Source organism: Mastigoproctus giganteus, chromosome 12 (assembly GCF_048544385.1).
Source record: "Mastigoproctus giganteus isolate SK-2022 chromosome 12, ASM4854438v1, whole genome shotgun sequence".
In the NCBI taxonomy this organism is placed as follows: domain Eukaryota; kingdom Metazoa; phylum Arthropoda; class Arachnida; order Uropygi; family Thelyphonidae; genus Mastigoproctus; species Mastigoproctus giganteus.
Window position 1 is genome coordinate 21557716 of NC_143586.1, and position 14707 is coordinate 21572422.

The 14707-nt window shown below is 33.9% G+C and overlaps 1 protein-coding gene across 1 annotated transcript in view; it reads left to right on the top strand.

Moving 5' to 3' along the window:
* Pms2 (mismatch repair endonuclease PMS2) overlaps positions 1-14707 on the top strand; it is a 133243-nt gene that overhangs the window by 39590 nt on the left and 78946 nt on the right. Inside the window, exons 9-11 of the mRNA XM_090386646.1 lie at positions 1412-1511; positions 4098-4182; positions 7631-7710. Of these exons, the coding sequence (XP_090242772.1) occupies positions 1412-1511; positions 4098-4182; positions 7631-7710 (265 nt within the window). The remainder of the gene's footprint in view (positions 1-1411; positions 1512-4097; positions 4183-7630; positions 7711-14707) is intronic.

Sequence of the window (14707 nt, forward strand, 5' to 3'; positions counted from 1 at the left end):
CTTTAAATAAGTTTCCTTCTTATTGTTTGCAAAATGTTTTTTGTAATTGGGTATCCAGTTTTTTCTCTAACCACTCACTCTGAGTGATGGTAGACAGCTCTCTGTCTTCTAACTTCTCCACTAATGTTGGTGTTTCCCAAGGTTCATTCTTTTCCCCCATTCTTTTCCTCTTGTATATTAATGACCTTCTTCCATTGACTGGAAATCCTATCCATAGTTTTTCCAGTGATAGCACATTGCATTCCATCTTCCGGTTTGAGAAACAGCTTCAACTTCTCGAATATCCATTACCAATTCCTTAAATGCTGATCTCCAGATAATTCTCCAGTGGGGCAAGGATAGTTAATTTCAATCCTTCTAAAATTCCTGTCTTATATCTCACAAAAAAGAGTTCTTCTGTTAGCAATGCATTTGGCACTACTTATGTTTGATGACACTCAGATTTCTAGACATAATCACATATCTCTGTTAGGGATTAACCTAATTTATAATCTCTTGGCATAAGCACATGGCAAATATTGTTTCCTCTGCATATAAAAAACTGGGTTTTCTCTTTTGCTCTCAGCATTACTTTTTTTTTTTCTGAATTGCTACTCACTATATACAAATCTCAAATCTGCCCTATCATGGAATATCGTTTCCACATCTGGGGTGATGCTCCCATAACTTCTCTCAGGCTTCTGGACTCTATTCAAAAGTTTCTTCTGTCTGTCTTTCTCTCTCTCTCTCTCTCTCTCGCTCGCTCTTCCCCCCCCTCCACTCTGTCTCATAGACATTCTGTTTCTGCTGCATGCCTTTTCTATAGGTACTTCCATGGGTCCTGTTCTTCTGTGTTGGCTTCTATAATTCCCACTCCCCCCATCTCTCTCTCTTTCAAACCAATCAAAACACGCGTCACAACTAGTCATCATCCTTTCCTACTTAAAACTCACACAAACAAACATACTGTCCTACTTCAAACTCACAGAACTAACTTTCAACTTTTCTTCATCTTCATTTATTCCTTCAACTTCCGTTTTGTGGAACAACATCCCTTTGCACGTATTTCCTGAAAATTACAATCTACAGAAATTCAAGTCTAATGTTAACAGATATCTTCTTTCATCTACTCAGCTTACAATCCATGCACAGTAGTACTATTAGTTCTAATACCTTTTGTGTTTGGGGTTTTCATTAAAAAAAAGAGAAACTGTTAAAAAAAAAAAGAGAAACTTTTTTTAACCTTTTTTTTTTTATTGTTGGTAATGGTATTTTAATACAGAGGGTTAGTAATGAAATTATTTAGCACTGGTAGCACTACTATCTTCAGATTTATAATGATTGAAATTATAAATGTATCAAACATTAACTAAAGATAGTATTTGCATTACACAGGCATAAAAAATATGTTTTTATGATACTTTTGCTATAGGATAAATGGTTTTGTTTCAACTTGTGAGCATAAAGAAGGTCGTAGTTCACCAGATAGACAATTCTTGTATGTTAATGGTCGACCATGTGACTTAAAGAAGGTAATTGACTTAGATTTTATGCTCTATAAATGATTTTAAGAATTTTAATGATTATAATAAGTTCTGCACATTTGAATAAAGTACAATTATAAATGTTCGGTATGATCCCCCCCTTCCCTGTCAATAGTAGTTTGTCATCATCAAAATCTGGGGAACTGAAATCTGCAGTGTGGGTAAAATATCCTTGTTGCATTTTTGCAACAAGAAGATCACCACACAGGCCATATGATAGCATGCATTATCATACAAAATCAAAGGAAGCATTTTCTGTTTTCCATCTGGATAGCAGCAAAGATGCAATTGGCACTATTAGCACAATAGTCTTTTTTCACCATTAGTCTTTTTTCACCATTAGTCTTTTTTCACCATTAGGTGGGTTAGATGAATTTTTTTTTCCCTTTTTTCAAATGTATTGTCATAAGCATTCTATTATGAGCAAAAATTTGGATCCAATCATTTAAAAGTAGTTCACCCACACAAAAGAGAAACCTAAATCATGCAGATTATATGATTTAAACTTTACCTTGGCTGATGCCAACAACATATGCAGTATCATCATGAGCAAATTCTCTTCCACCTCTTAAAATAGAATTATTGAAAAATTCTCTGAATTTTTATTTATTTATTTTTTAATAATTCTATCATTTGTGACAGCTTAGTTGGCACAAAAAATTGCTGTCTGCCGCTTGTTAGGAGAGGTCTGTGTTCAACTAATATAATGTTTGAAAATCATTTCCCCACATTTTGAACAAATCCCTTGAATATTTCAAGAGATTTGAGGGCTGGGCTTGATTCTTGCTTACAACTGGTGGAATTTTTAAAGCACAGCATATCTTGTTTATTTCAGGCTGTAGTTAGCAGGTTTTTCAACTCACATGGCATGCAAATTATACCTATATATATTATATCTTTAGTAGTGTGTAGAACACACACTTCTACAGACACTTAGTGGCCATTAATGCAAATATTAATATCAGTTGTGGTTTTCCATATTCAAGTTTACCTTCAAAGTCAGCTTCACCCATGAGAAATTCTCTAGTGAGAAATTGCATTTCTTTTAAGAAGAGTTTGTAAACTGACCTCTTGCATGGATCATTGGAATTAAACTCCAATTTGCCACACCCTCTTTCCATTTTCATGAATGCTCTGCTCCTGCTTGGTCAACTGTATTCACATAGCCAACCTCATGTCACAAGTCATCACATTCATCATTCATATCCTGCAAGTGAGACAATGATATCAATAAGTTTGTCATTGTATAACTCCCTAAAGTTAATAAACAAAATGCTATGTAAAAACAATATACACTAGTTAATTGACAGAGGAATATTACATGGCTATTAATCTTGAAGATAAATTGTAGAAGTTAAACACTTTTATACCATATATTATGACTAATGCACAGGCAAGTTTGTAATGTTAACTTTTGATAGGCTGCAGTAGTGTCTTTCAGTCATAACTATGATAACATTTTAATCATAATCATAGTTGGTATAAAAGTGTTTAATTCCTGTAATTAGTTTTCACAGTTTATGCTATTTATATTTTAGGAAACATTGAAGGTGTGCAGAACTTGTTGACTGATCCTTGTATGCAAAGTTTGTGACTACATTACTATATATGAAGGGATATCAAAAAGTTCATACCCTTACCTAGATAAAACATCAGTATGAAAATGCTGTTTTTAATATAAATTGTCAACATATTCAATAACTAACACGTGAAATTTCATTTCTGTAGATGATTGTACACCAGAGTGGAGCCCGGAATCTGAGGGAAGATTCTATGGTTGAAAAAGTGGAGTATCGAGCAGTGATCAATTTCCTGCATTTGCAGGGGCAAGAAAGCTCAGGAAATTGATGAAGAAATTAAATGTATATGGGCAGAATTGTCCATCCTATGACACTGTAAAAAAAAGTGGAAACTCGAGTTCCAGTGCAGTCATACAAGTGTCTTTTATGGGCCAAGAGAAGGAAGGTCATCAACATCCACAGACAGTGAGACAGTTGCAAAGGTTGAGCAGCTGGTGCTGAGCGACAGACGTGTGACAATTAATTTCATCGCAAATGCAGTGGGAATTAGTTATGGGTCTGCCCACAGCATTTTACATGGCCATCTGCACATCTAAGGTCTCTGCACGATGGGTTCCAAGATTGCTGAGGCTTTTGCAGAAGCAGTGTCGAATGCAGTGTTCTCACCAACTGTTGGATTTGTGTAATGCGGATGTTGAGAACTTTTTGGATCAGTTGGTGACAAATGACGAATGCTGGGTATACCAGTATGATCCAGCGACTAGGAAGTCATCCCAGGAAGTCATGAATGAAGTGGAATCGTGGCTTCAAGCAAAAAGTGCAGACTTCTATGATCAAGGCATTAAACAACTGATCCATAGATGGGAGAAATGTGTTACTATACATGGAGAGTACATAGAAAATGATTAAAGTTCCTGAGAAGTTTTACCTTTCTAGGGCTATTATTTCTAGATAAGGGTACGAACCTTTTTTGTAAATTATGTAAATTGTGTGTAAATTATGTGGGTATAGATAGATATTATATTGCTAGTATAATCTTTTTATTATTATGCAGGTCTCAAAGCTGATAAATGAAGTCTATCATAGTTTTAATCGTCATCAGTTTCCTTTTGTTTTCTTAAATATCTGCACGGTGAAAGGTAAGTTTGATAATGTTTTTAGCTGATAATAATTGTGTATAGTTCTCAATACATAGGGTTATCTCAAAAGTAACCTCAATTAGTGTGTTTCAAACATTAGTGTGTTTGAAACAATATTCTTGCATTGAATGTTCGTGTAGAGGCTTTTAAAAATAGATGATGATATTCTTCAGGTTAGATTACAATTTCAGATCAAAGATTGTTTATTGGAATTGAAATTTAACGTGGTTGAATGCCAACAGAAATTCATGAATTGCTGTGAGAAGTGTGTGTGGTGAGTCAACAGTAGATTGTAGCATGATTTCACATTGGTCTCAAAAATTTTGCTGAGGCAAATCAGTGTTGAAGACAAGTAGCAGTTCTCAGGTAAATCAAGAACATTTAAGGACAACACATCGGCAGTTATTATTACTGTCATATTAGAGGAAGACAGCTGTATGACTTCTGAAGAAATTGCTGATGAATGTGGAATACCAAAATCATCTGTTCACTGAATTTTAACTGAGATGTGTTACAAAAATGAAAGTTCACCACCCAGTGGGTCTCACATTTGCTGTCAGATGAACAACAAGCAAAGTGTTAAGAAATTTTAATACAGTTACTTGCAAATTAATGACAAGAAGATAAAGAGTTTTTCAAAGCATCGTTGCCATCAATGAGACATGTATGCATGACTTTGACCTGCACTGATCATGACTTTGATCAGTGCAATCATGCTACAATCTAGCAAATCATGCTAGATTGTAGCATGATTTCACATTGGTCTCAAAAATTTTGCTGAGGCAAATCAGTGTTGAAGACAAGTAGCAGTTCTCAGGTAAATCAAGAACATTTAAGGACAACACATCGGCAGTTATTATTACTGTCATATTAGAGGAAGACAGCTGTATGACTTCTGAAGAAATTGCTGATGAATGTGGAATACCAAAATCATCTGTTCACTGAATTTTAACTGAGATGTGTTACAAAAATGAAAGTTCACCACCCAGTGGGTCTCACATTTGCTGTCAGATGAACAACAAGCAAAGTGTTAAGAAATTTTAATACAGTTACTTGCAAATTAATGACAAGAAGATAAAGAGTTTTTCAAAGCATCCTTGCCATCAATGAGACATGTATGCATGACTTTGATCTGCTTGATCAGTGCAGGTCAATGAAAGCATCCATCTTCTCCATGCTCCTCCAAATGTCTCCAGAAACAATCAAAGGTGAAACAAATGGTCATTCTCACAACTTCTTGATCAGCAGGATTCCAATATTAGCCAGTAAACCAGTTCTGGTGTATGCTATTGGTGGTCTAAATTTATTAGACAACCATTTCAGTAACCATTTCAGTACTCAATTCCAGGAATTGTCTGAAGGTTAGATGTAGTCACAGAGGACCAGATAGTTGATCCATATATCATCAGTGGTCAAACATATAATACAATAATTCAGTATGGTCTTGCAATCAAGATTACACTGTATATACTAGAGTAAAAAGAAAAAGTTAGGTAATATATGTAGCGCATTACATATCAGGAATGTTCAATTTTGTCTTAAATTAATTCAACTTTTTTTTTTTTTTTCAGTCATTAACATAAATGAAAAGTAAGTATAGTTATCTTCTTATCAGTTAATTACTGAGATTATAGCTTTATAGAATACTTAATAAAACTACAGTTTTAAGTTCTCTAAACTTAACCATTCAGTTTAATTGCAATGTTGTTTATTGTATTTAAAATATAAAACTTTATGTATATTTTTTAAGTTCCTTCTTCTTCTTCTCCTCCTCTCTCTCTCTCTCTCTCTCTCTTTCATGTAACACACATACATGCATATATATATATATATATATACCGATGAGCAAAAATATAATGACCAGTGAGTTGTTATGCAAATCGAAGCAACTGCAGTTGAATGGGCACCTCTGTAGCCAGGTGGGCAGGAGCAGCAGTGCATAGCACACGCTTCTTGATTAGACCAGGGTTTGAGCCTGTGACCACCAAATATGGAGGATGCGGAAAGGTCAGGGAATGACCACCGCAATATGGCCTTAGTTGCTAATGTTCCTAAAAACCAAATAACAAACAGCAGGTGAACTATGCCACGTGCATGGGTCAGGACACAGTATAAAAAACACCTGATACTGAGCTCCGTTAATCAGTGTTACTCTTGTTCTTCAGATGGGAAAGGCAGCGGACTTAAGCAAGTTTGACAAAGGCCAAATTGTAATGGCCAGATAACTGGATCAGAGCATATCCGAAATAGCATGGCTGGTGGAATGCTCACGGTCAGCTGTGGTTAGTACCTACCGAAAGTGGTCCGAGGAGGGAACATCCATGAACCGCCGATGAAGTGTTGAATGACCACGGCTCATTGATGCTCGAGGTGATTGAAAGCTCTCCTGAAAGGTACGTGGCAACAGAAGGGCAACTGTGGCACAACTCGCCGGTAATTGGAATGCTGATGATGGGAGTAATGTGTCACAACACACAGTACTTTGAACTCTGAAAATGGGGCTGTGTAGCGCAGGCCGCTCCGAGTGCCCATGCTAACCACGGTTCACCGGCGACAGCTCCTCCAGTGGGCAAGTGAGCATCAAAAGTGGACCTTGAGTGATTGGAAGACGGTTGTCTTGTCCAATGAATCACGTTTCCTGTTACACCATGTGGATGGCCGGGTACGTGTGTGTGTCGTTTACCTTGATTACACCAGGGTTCGAGCCCGTGACCACCAAATACGGAGGATGTGGAAAGATCGGGGAATGACCACTGCATATCCCCGGAGCAATATGGCCTTGGTTGCTAATGCTCCTAAAAACCAAATAACAACAACAACAACAGCACCCCTTCCTTACGTGCTCATCCAACCACCCCAAAAATAGAATCATCAGGTCCTTGACCTTAAAAGGACTTCAGATATGTAAAGGATAAAACTCTTATTTCAGAGTTCAGATCAGAAATATGCATGATTAGAACATCTTTCTGCCAGTGATGAATTTAAACACTAAATAGCATGCAATTGTTGTCTTTTTTACACACTGAAAGGACAGAAATATTCTTTATGTTCTACATACTTTTACCAAAAAGTCCTGCAACCAATTTGATATTTGCAACTCACATATTCCCTGAAGAATGACACCATAGTTACCATCTTTATATTTAAAATGTATATGTACAAATAAAATAGCAATTTTAGTTGTACATAATAAATTTTTAAATAGTGTAATGCTTTTATTATAAATAGCAGATTAAAATATTTTTTTTATAGTGTGTCTTCAATCTGGTCATTTAATAAGAAGTGATTAAAAATAATAAAAGTGATTAAAGTGATTAAATTTAATAAAAAGCAAATCTTTTAATAAAAAGATTTGCTTTTTATTAAAATTTCACTAATAAGTGATCTTGGATCACTGTAGAAACATTTTATTGTAATGTTTATAAAATTTAATGTTTTTTGTTTTTAGAGACTGTTGATGTAAACGTTACTCCAGATAAACGTCAGATTTTTCTTCAGAATGAAAAACAGATATTAGCAATTATAAAGGTGAGGAACTTTAACATTGAAAAATATTGTGCAGAATAAGAAAAAATGCAGTGCAATCTTATATATCTTCTGTGTTTATCATGTCTAGTTATTTAGAATATTCTTCCTTTTCACATCCGGAAGAATGTCTTTCCATTGTAAAATAAATTGAAACTTAATGTAATAGGACAGTAATTATAGCAGCTCTTGCTGCCAAAAAAAATTAAAGTTATTTATGAAAACTTAAAATTATTCTTGGCTACATATGATCTTTCCTTTAATACACACTCCAAAAATAGAGCTAATGAAAATCTTAATATTTTATATGAGTCAGTAACTACTCTTGTTTTTTCTTATGCTTTCAGTATAAACTAATTACTCACTCTTCTGTTTCAAAAGTATACCTTCCAACTCTCTGGATTTGTGACTTTTTTTACTTAAATTGAGTCCTCCATCTCATGATCATAGTTGTCACTGTAGAGTTTCTCTTCTTTTTTTTTGCAAAAACACCAATTTTTCTCCTTCTTTTTCTTTTTGCAAAAAACAGTAAAAGTGCATTAAAATTGGAAATTTAAAAAAAAAATTCTATGAATTTTTTTCTTATTTCATTTAAAAAATGGCTGTGAGAATTATGATTTAAGAATAGTTTGCCATAGTTTTTCAGTTAGCCATTACAAAGAAAGAATGGAGGGCAATAAACATTTTTTTGTCTGTTTTGGGCAAAAACCTACAAAAAAAAACAAACTAGCTTTTCAAAAGTTGACACTATGCAAAACTGTATTTTGTATATAGATATGCCATTTACATGATATGTATGCTATTATATAGATATGATATTGTATAAAATATGTAGTTATTGATGAAGAATACTGTAGCCATCTCCAGATATTGAAGCTGTTGATATGATAATCAAATACTATAAATGGATCAAAAGTGTTGTTCTGTAATTCCCATTGAATTTCAGAACACCTCAACCTTTCATATGAGTTAACCTATGATATTGTCTGTGGCACAGGGAAATGTCAGACTAACTGATAGTGTACAAAAACTGGGCATAAATATCAGCTATTGGGTACAAACTGATAGACTGGACCTCAAGAAATTTAGTTAGTGTATTGTTGACAACTTAAACTTGAATAAACTTCCTTCCTGAATTTTTGAAGTACTTTCTGGTGGTGGGAAGAGTATGATAAGAGGGATACAGGTTGTATATATACATATTCTTCCCCTCTTGCAATTTTTGGCTTTTATTGCTTCCTCATTTGCTCTGAGATGCAAATAATTCTCAAATTTTTTTAGTTTCTTCCTTTTCTTAGTCACTTTCATTCATATTTAAGTTTCATACTTCGAAGATGTTTTCCATTCCATTTACGCTGACCTATCATGAAGTTGATATTAAGGTGAAAAAAAAAAAAAAAGGTAAACTTCAGCCATTATCAACCCACTGCAGGATGGAAGCCTCCTCAACAATTCATGTTGAGGGAAATGGACCATAATCTGCCATGCTGGTCCAGCATGGGTTGGCAGTTCGACCATATTTAGCAGACAAGGGCTTGAACCCCGGTCTAACTGAAGGAGCGTGTGCTACTCCACTCCCACTCCTAACCACTCGGTTAAGGTATTTACCATTAAATAATTCTAAATATTCATGTAACACTCTATCCTTCTTCGCCAGTAATCTTTCAAACAAAATGTTTTCTTTTTCAGAGTGAAAAGGGAAATCATTTAATATTTATCAAAATTTTTATCACATTTTAAGATGAAAATGTTCCATTGTTTGTTGTCTATTGTCTGTTTATTTTTGTGATATGTGTACATATCTTAGTGTACATATGCTTTTATTATCATTTTATTTTAATAAATTTTCATTTTCCTGTTTGTTGTCTTCATTCTGTTGGTAGGTGTAAGCAGTAATGCTGTATGCACTGTGTACACATATGCAACATTATACTGTGTTACTCTGATAGGTGTATATGTTGTATCCAGTGTGCCACTTTGTGTACAGTAGCACCCCTCTTGTCTGATATTATTTGTACTGATATTTTGGTAAGTTAATCGAAAAAGCCAGTTAAAGTGGAGGATCACAAAAAAAGTATATATGCATACCTTAGGAATTTTATTTTCACTTAAAACATATACATGTACACTTAATTACATAAAATTAGTAATCTTCAACCGTTTAGATGATGAAATGTGAAGATTTGCAGTATAGTCCCTCCATTTATTTTTTTATAAACATCATAATTTATTGTTGATTTATGCTTTTGTTCATATGTAAAGTTGTATCTAAGGTGTTTTTGACTGCTGTATGAGAACTTTTCCAGATTTTATTCAGTCCCTTCATAAACAGAATCATCTGTTTCCCTCACAGTTTGTATGATTTCTGCATCATTCATAATTTCATTTTCCAGCAATTTGGTGATGATTTGTTTGGAAAACATGGAATCCATCATTCTTCTTCTTGGAGACTTCAGTTTTCCCAAAATCAGTTAATAAATTATGTTCTTCATTAATTTCATTACAATATAGTGAACTATTGATGCAACAACTTTTAATGATTATATGAGACCAATTTGGTGGTAAAAACTTGACCTTTGCATGCCCTTCTTTAAGTTCCTCACAACTGGGATGTGAAGGCATGTTATTCAGAAAGAGAATACACTTTTTAATTAAGTTCATTTTGTTCGAGTGTTTCTTTACATAAGGTACAAATTCATTAAAAAAAAAAAAAAAAAAAAATTTGAATAATGCAGACTCCATCCGGCGCCTCTGTAGCCAGGTGGGCAGGCGTGGCAGTGCGTAGCACACGCTTCTTGATTAGACCAGGGTTCGAGACCACCAAATATGGAGGATGCGGAAAGGTCAGGGAATGACCACCGCATATCCCTGAAGCAATATGGCCTTAGTTGCTAATGCTCCTAAAAACCAAATAACAAACAACAAACAGACTCCATGCTGACTTTTGTGAGTAGTAAAGGTAAAGATGAAAAATTTATATTTTTAAAGGTTCTAGGATTAGTTGATATACCAACAATAAAAGGCAGCAATTTGTGAATTCTAGTTGCATTGCTGCAGGTGACTACTGTGATTCTCTCTCTTTGGATTTTTTGTATCCTGGTGCTACAGGCTAAGTTTTTTTCAACATCATTTTTGTAGGTAACATCTTATAATTTAGACCTATTTTGTCAGTATTGTAGAGCTGTTCTTCAATCAACTTTCTCTGTTTTGATAATTGATCCTTAAAGCTTTTGTAAATTTTTGAGTATTAATCTAGTGACCTCTCCTTGTATCTCCTTGTTGAAACAGATCCCTTCCTGTTTTGAAATTTTCTGCCTCATCATTCTTTTGATGTAAGCCCAAGGACTTTTCTTTGATGCTGCTTTAGCATTAGCATTAGCACAAGTCACTTTAGCATTAGCATTAGTAGAGGCATTTGATGCAAGAAAGCAAGCTTATGCAGCATCAGCGAAAAAAAAAAAAAAACACTTCCACTTAACCCCTCTGTTCGTTCGAAATACCTATCCAGCTGAGCCTTAAACTCTTCTCTTGCTATGCAAGAAAGACAGTGATGTAGTCTGATCTAGAGATAATAGATTGTGATTCAGCCTATTATCTCTAATTTTGGTTTCTTTAAAGTAGAGCTAGAAATTAACCATTCTTGTGAAATTAACCAATTGCAAATTTGATTTTTATCACTTTTTCCAGTATTTTGAGTTGTTTCATCCACATCTAATTCAATAGCAATTTTTTTTGTATAGACTTGACTTTACTGACTATTTTCTAAGTGTCAGACTTGTTTTCATAGACAAACTCTCTTTTCTTTTTGGTATTCATATTTCATTAGAATAGCAAATAATCTTTCTGGTGCAGACATGGTTTGGAATAAATCACAACTGACTTCTTGGGAAGCATACAACTAAGCAAGTGTGCATGGTGTACCAAACTAGTCCACTAGCTGCAAGCATATTGGACTAGTTCCCATAGTAGTGTGCTGTGGGCATCAGAGGAGGGGAAGAGCATCAGTTAAGCAGAGGCCTGTTAATCCAGTGAGTCAGTTAAGTTAAACAGAGATTGGTTAAGAGGACTTCTACCCAACACATATGGTAATATGTGTTGGATAGAGTGTATCACTTTGTATATATGTTGGATAGGATGTATTTTTTTTTTTTTTTTTTTGGAAGGCCACTAGATTCCTTTCAATAACAAAAGAAGTCTGTCTACAGACTGAAACATTTCAAGGAGGAGGCATTTCATGTAGGTACCCTCAGAAGTTCAGTATTTAACAAAAAAAATAGACCTCAACACAGATCCTCACAGGTCTTCTCTTCAGCCATAGAATCATCACAGAATGCTGAACGAAACAAGACATCTTTCTTAAGAAGAAAGATGTTTTGTTTAACCTCCATTTCAGACCAACAACCTAATATTTTAGTGATGAAGGCAGAGATTAACTCCTGTGATCCTTTTGAGTTCAACAACACCAGAAAAACTCCCAAGCGACTCCTCAGAAATAGGCCCCCTTCAGGAATCCACTAATATAACCAATAGCAATAAAATTTCCCAGAAGATGGGACATTCTTAAAGAGGGCAAAAAAAAAAAAAAAAAAAAAGAAACCCACAAAGAAATTAACATCCACACCAGTTTTCACCACAAAGCATACTGTCAAGTCTAAAAACAACTATGCACAAAACAATGATACCAGCATAAATAACTCATAATAGAAAATTCAAATAATCACCAAATGAAACATCATTCCATCTGAGGCTTCATATCAGCCTAGCAAACAGAAGCTAAAATAACAGGATTTAATTCATTTCAGTAGCATTCCCAGAGAAAGAGAGAGAGAGAGAGAGACTTTTCAGAAACAAAAAAAAAAAAAAAAAAAAAAAAGCAAGCCGTAGTTTTCAATCCATTGTCTGAAGTTATGACCTTCAGCCATGATTATAATGCTTGCACCTAAGGCATTATAGTTCTGCACCTTAAATCAGTAGTATATTAAATAAAATCATTTACAGGTTTATTAAATTATTCTATTTAATATACCTGTAGTAATGGAACAGCTTCTCTTAATAGTTCGTGTATCTGTGTGAGTGTGTTTTTTTTGTCACAAAAGTGACAAAGGCTGTGAGGCATTAATGTATTCTTTTTGTAAATTGTCTGTATTCTGTGAATGGTTTTTTGTTTGTTTTTCTGGATGAAAAACCCAAGTTTCAGTGGTGGGGAGATGCTGTGAAACTCTCACTTGACACTAACTAACTCTGCCACAGTGTGAATACATTCCATAAGAATTCTTCCATCTTTAAAAAATTCAGTCCAAGTCTTTTTCATGCAGAGTGGAAAGACTGATCATAACCTCTGTGCTACCCACAAGGGTTTCTTACCAGTGGTGGATATTGTTAAGCAATTTCTGTAATTATTTCTGTTTGAGTGTTTGAAACATTTTTAGTGAAATGTTATTTCAGTAAAGAAGCTGGCCACTATTCCAATACATGCATTGAAATAGTTACTGTGCATTCTTTTTTCTGTTTTTACTGTCTGAAGACAGTGTTGTCTCTCCTGTTGTGACATTGACAATAAACAAGATTGGGCTTGTTCTTTTCAGAAATTACTCTGTTTATCCACAAGTTGACCTAAAGTTACTAATATAATTTTTAATAACGACTGAAGGCAAAATTTTCACTGTTATAAATAATTCCAGAAGTAGGGGACCATAAATTCAAATATAGACAGGATTGTAGGAAATTTTCTTTTAGCCAGGGACTTGTTAATTACTAGAATAAGTATATTTTATCTAAAGGGTGATGCTATCAGCTTGAGGAAAAATCAAAGTTCAGCTGGATGAGGAGGGAAACAAAGTTTCTTTTCTTTTATTTTTGATATATTTATTTTTGATATTTATTATTAATTTTTATATATTTATTTTTGATATTTATTATTAATTTTTATATATTAATTTTTATATATTAATTTTTATATATTTTTATTTTTATTCAGTTATCTTATTTTATTTATTTTTTTGTTTTTGGTTGGGGCAGTGCAGCAAAAGCCTTTGGCTTCCTTGCATTATATGGCTAATACTAATTAAAAATGATATTAATAACTGTGGGTGGACTTCTCAATAATGTAGTAATTTCTAATGAACACAAGCTGAAATTCTGTCTTCTTCTATCTTTCCATCCCTAGACAATAAAGAGAGAGAAAGAAACATAACACAGAGTAGTATTATTTTTCTGAAATTATAATGTCATTTGTTAATATTTAGTTAGCTAGCAATAATAAAACCAATTTTCCAAGTACACTAAGAGTTCTTTTTATTCCTAATTACTTAGGAATAAAATATTCCTAAGAGTTCCTAGTTACTTAGATAAGATTCATTGTTAACCTGTTATTTAAAGGTTACACCATAGATTTTATTCATTTGGATATTATTATTTCTAAATTTTCAGGCCTCATTACTTCAGATGTATGACTCTGTGCCATCAGATTTTACAAGAGATATGAACATAAACAAAGGGAAAAACCAAAGTAATCTTTATTTTATTGTTAGCTCTGTTTAATTTGATTATCATTATTTATAAATTTTTTTTTTTTTCAGCAAGAAGTCCTTTTATCTTAAATCATTCAGCCAATCATTCATATCTTAAATCATTCAGCCTTTTTAGCATTATTGTTGAGACTCAAGGGTCTCAACAATTCTCATATTTTGCCATGGACCACAAAGTCTTTAGAGAATGAAAGGAAAAGACATAGCATTTCAATAACCCATAAGCCCTGCCCATTTGTTGAACTGATCCCATAACGTGGTCCCATGCTACCATGGCCAACCACAAAAATATTCCTACTAAGGTTAAGGTGTGAGTCAAGAAAAAGAATGCTTTGAAATAAACCATTACATATCGCAAGGTTCCAACTTCTTATTTAAGTATCCAACAAGAATTTGGAAACTTGAATCAGATAGGCTGTAACAAAAACATTATCAGAATGTCAACATGAACTGCTAGTGTTAAAAAAAAGGGT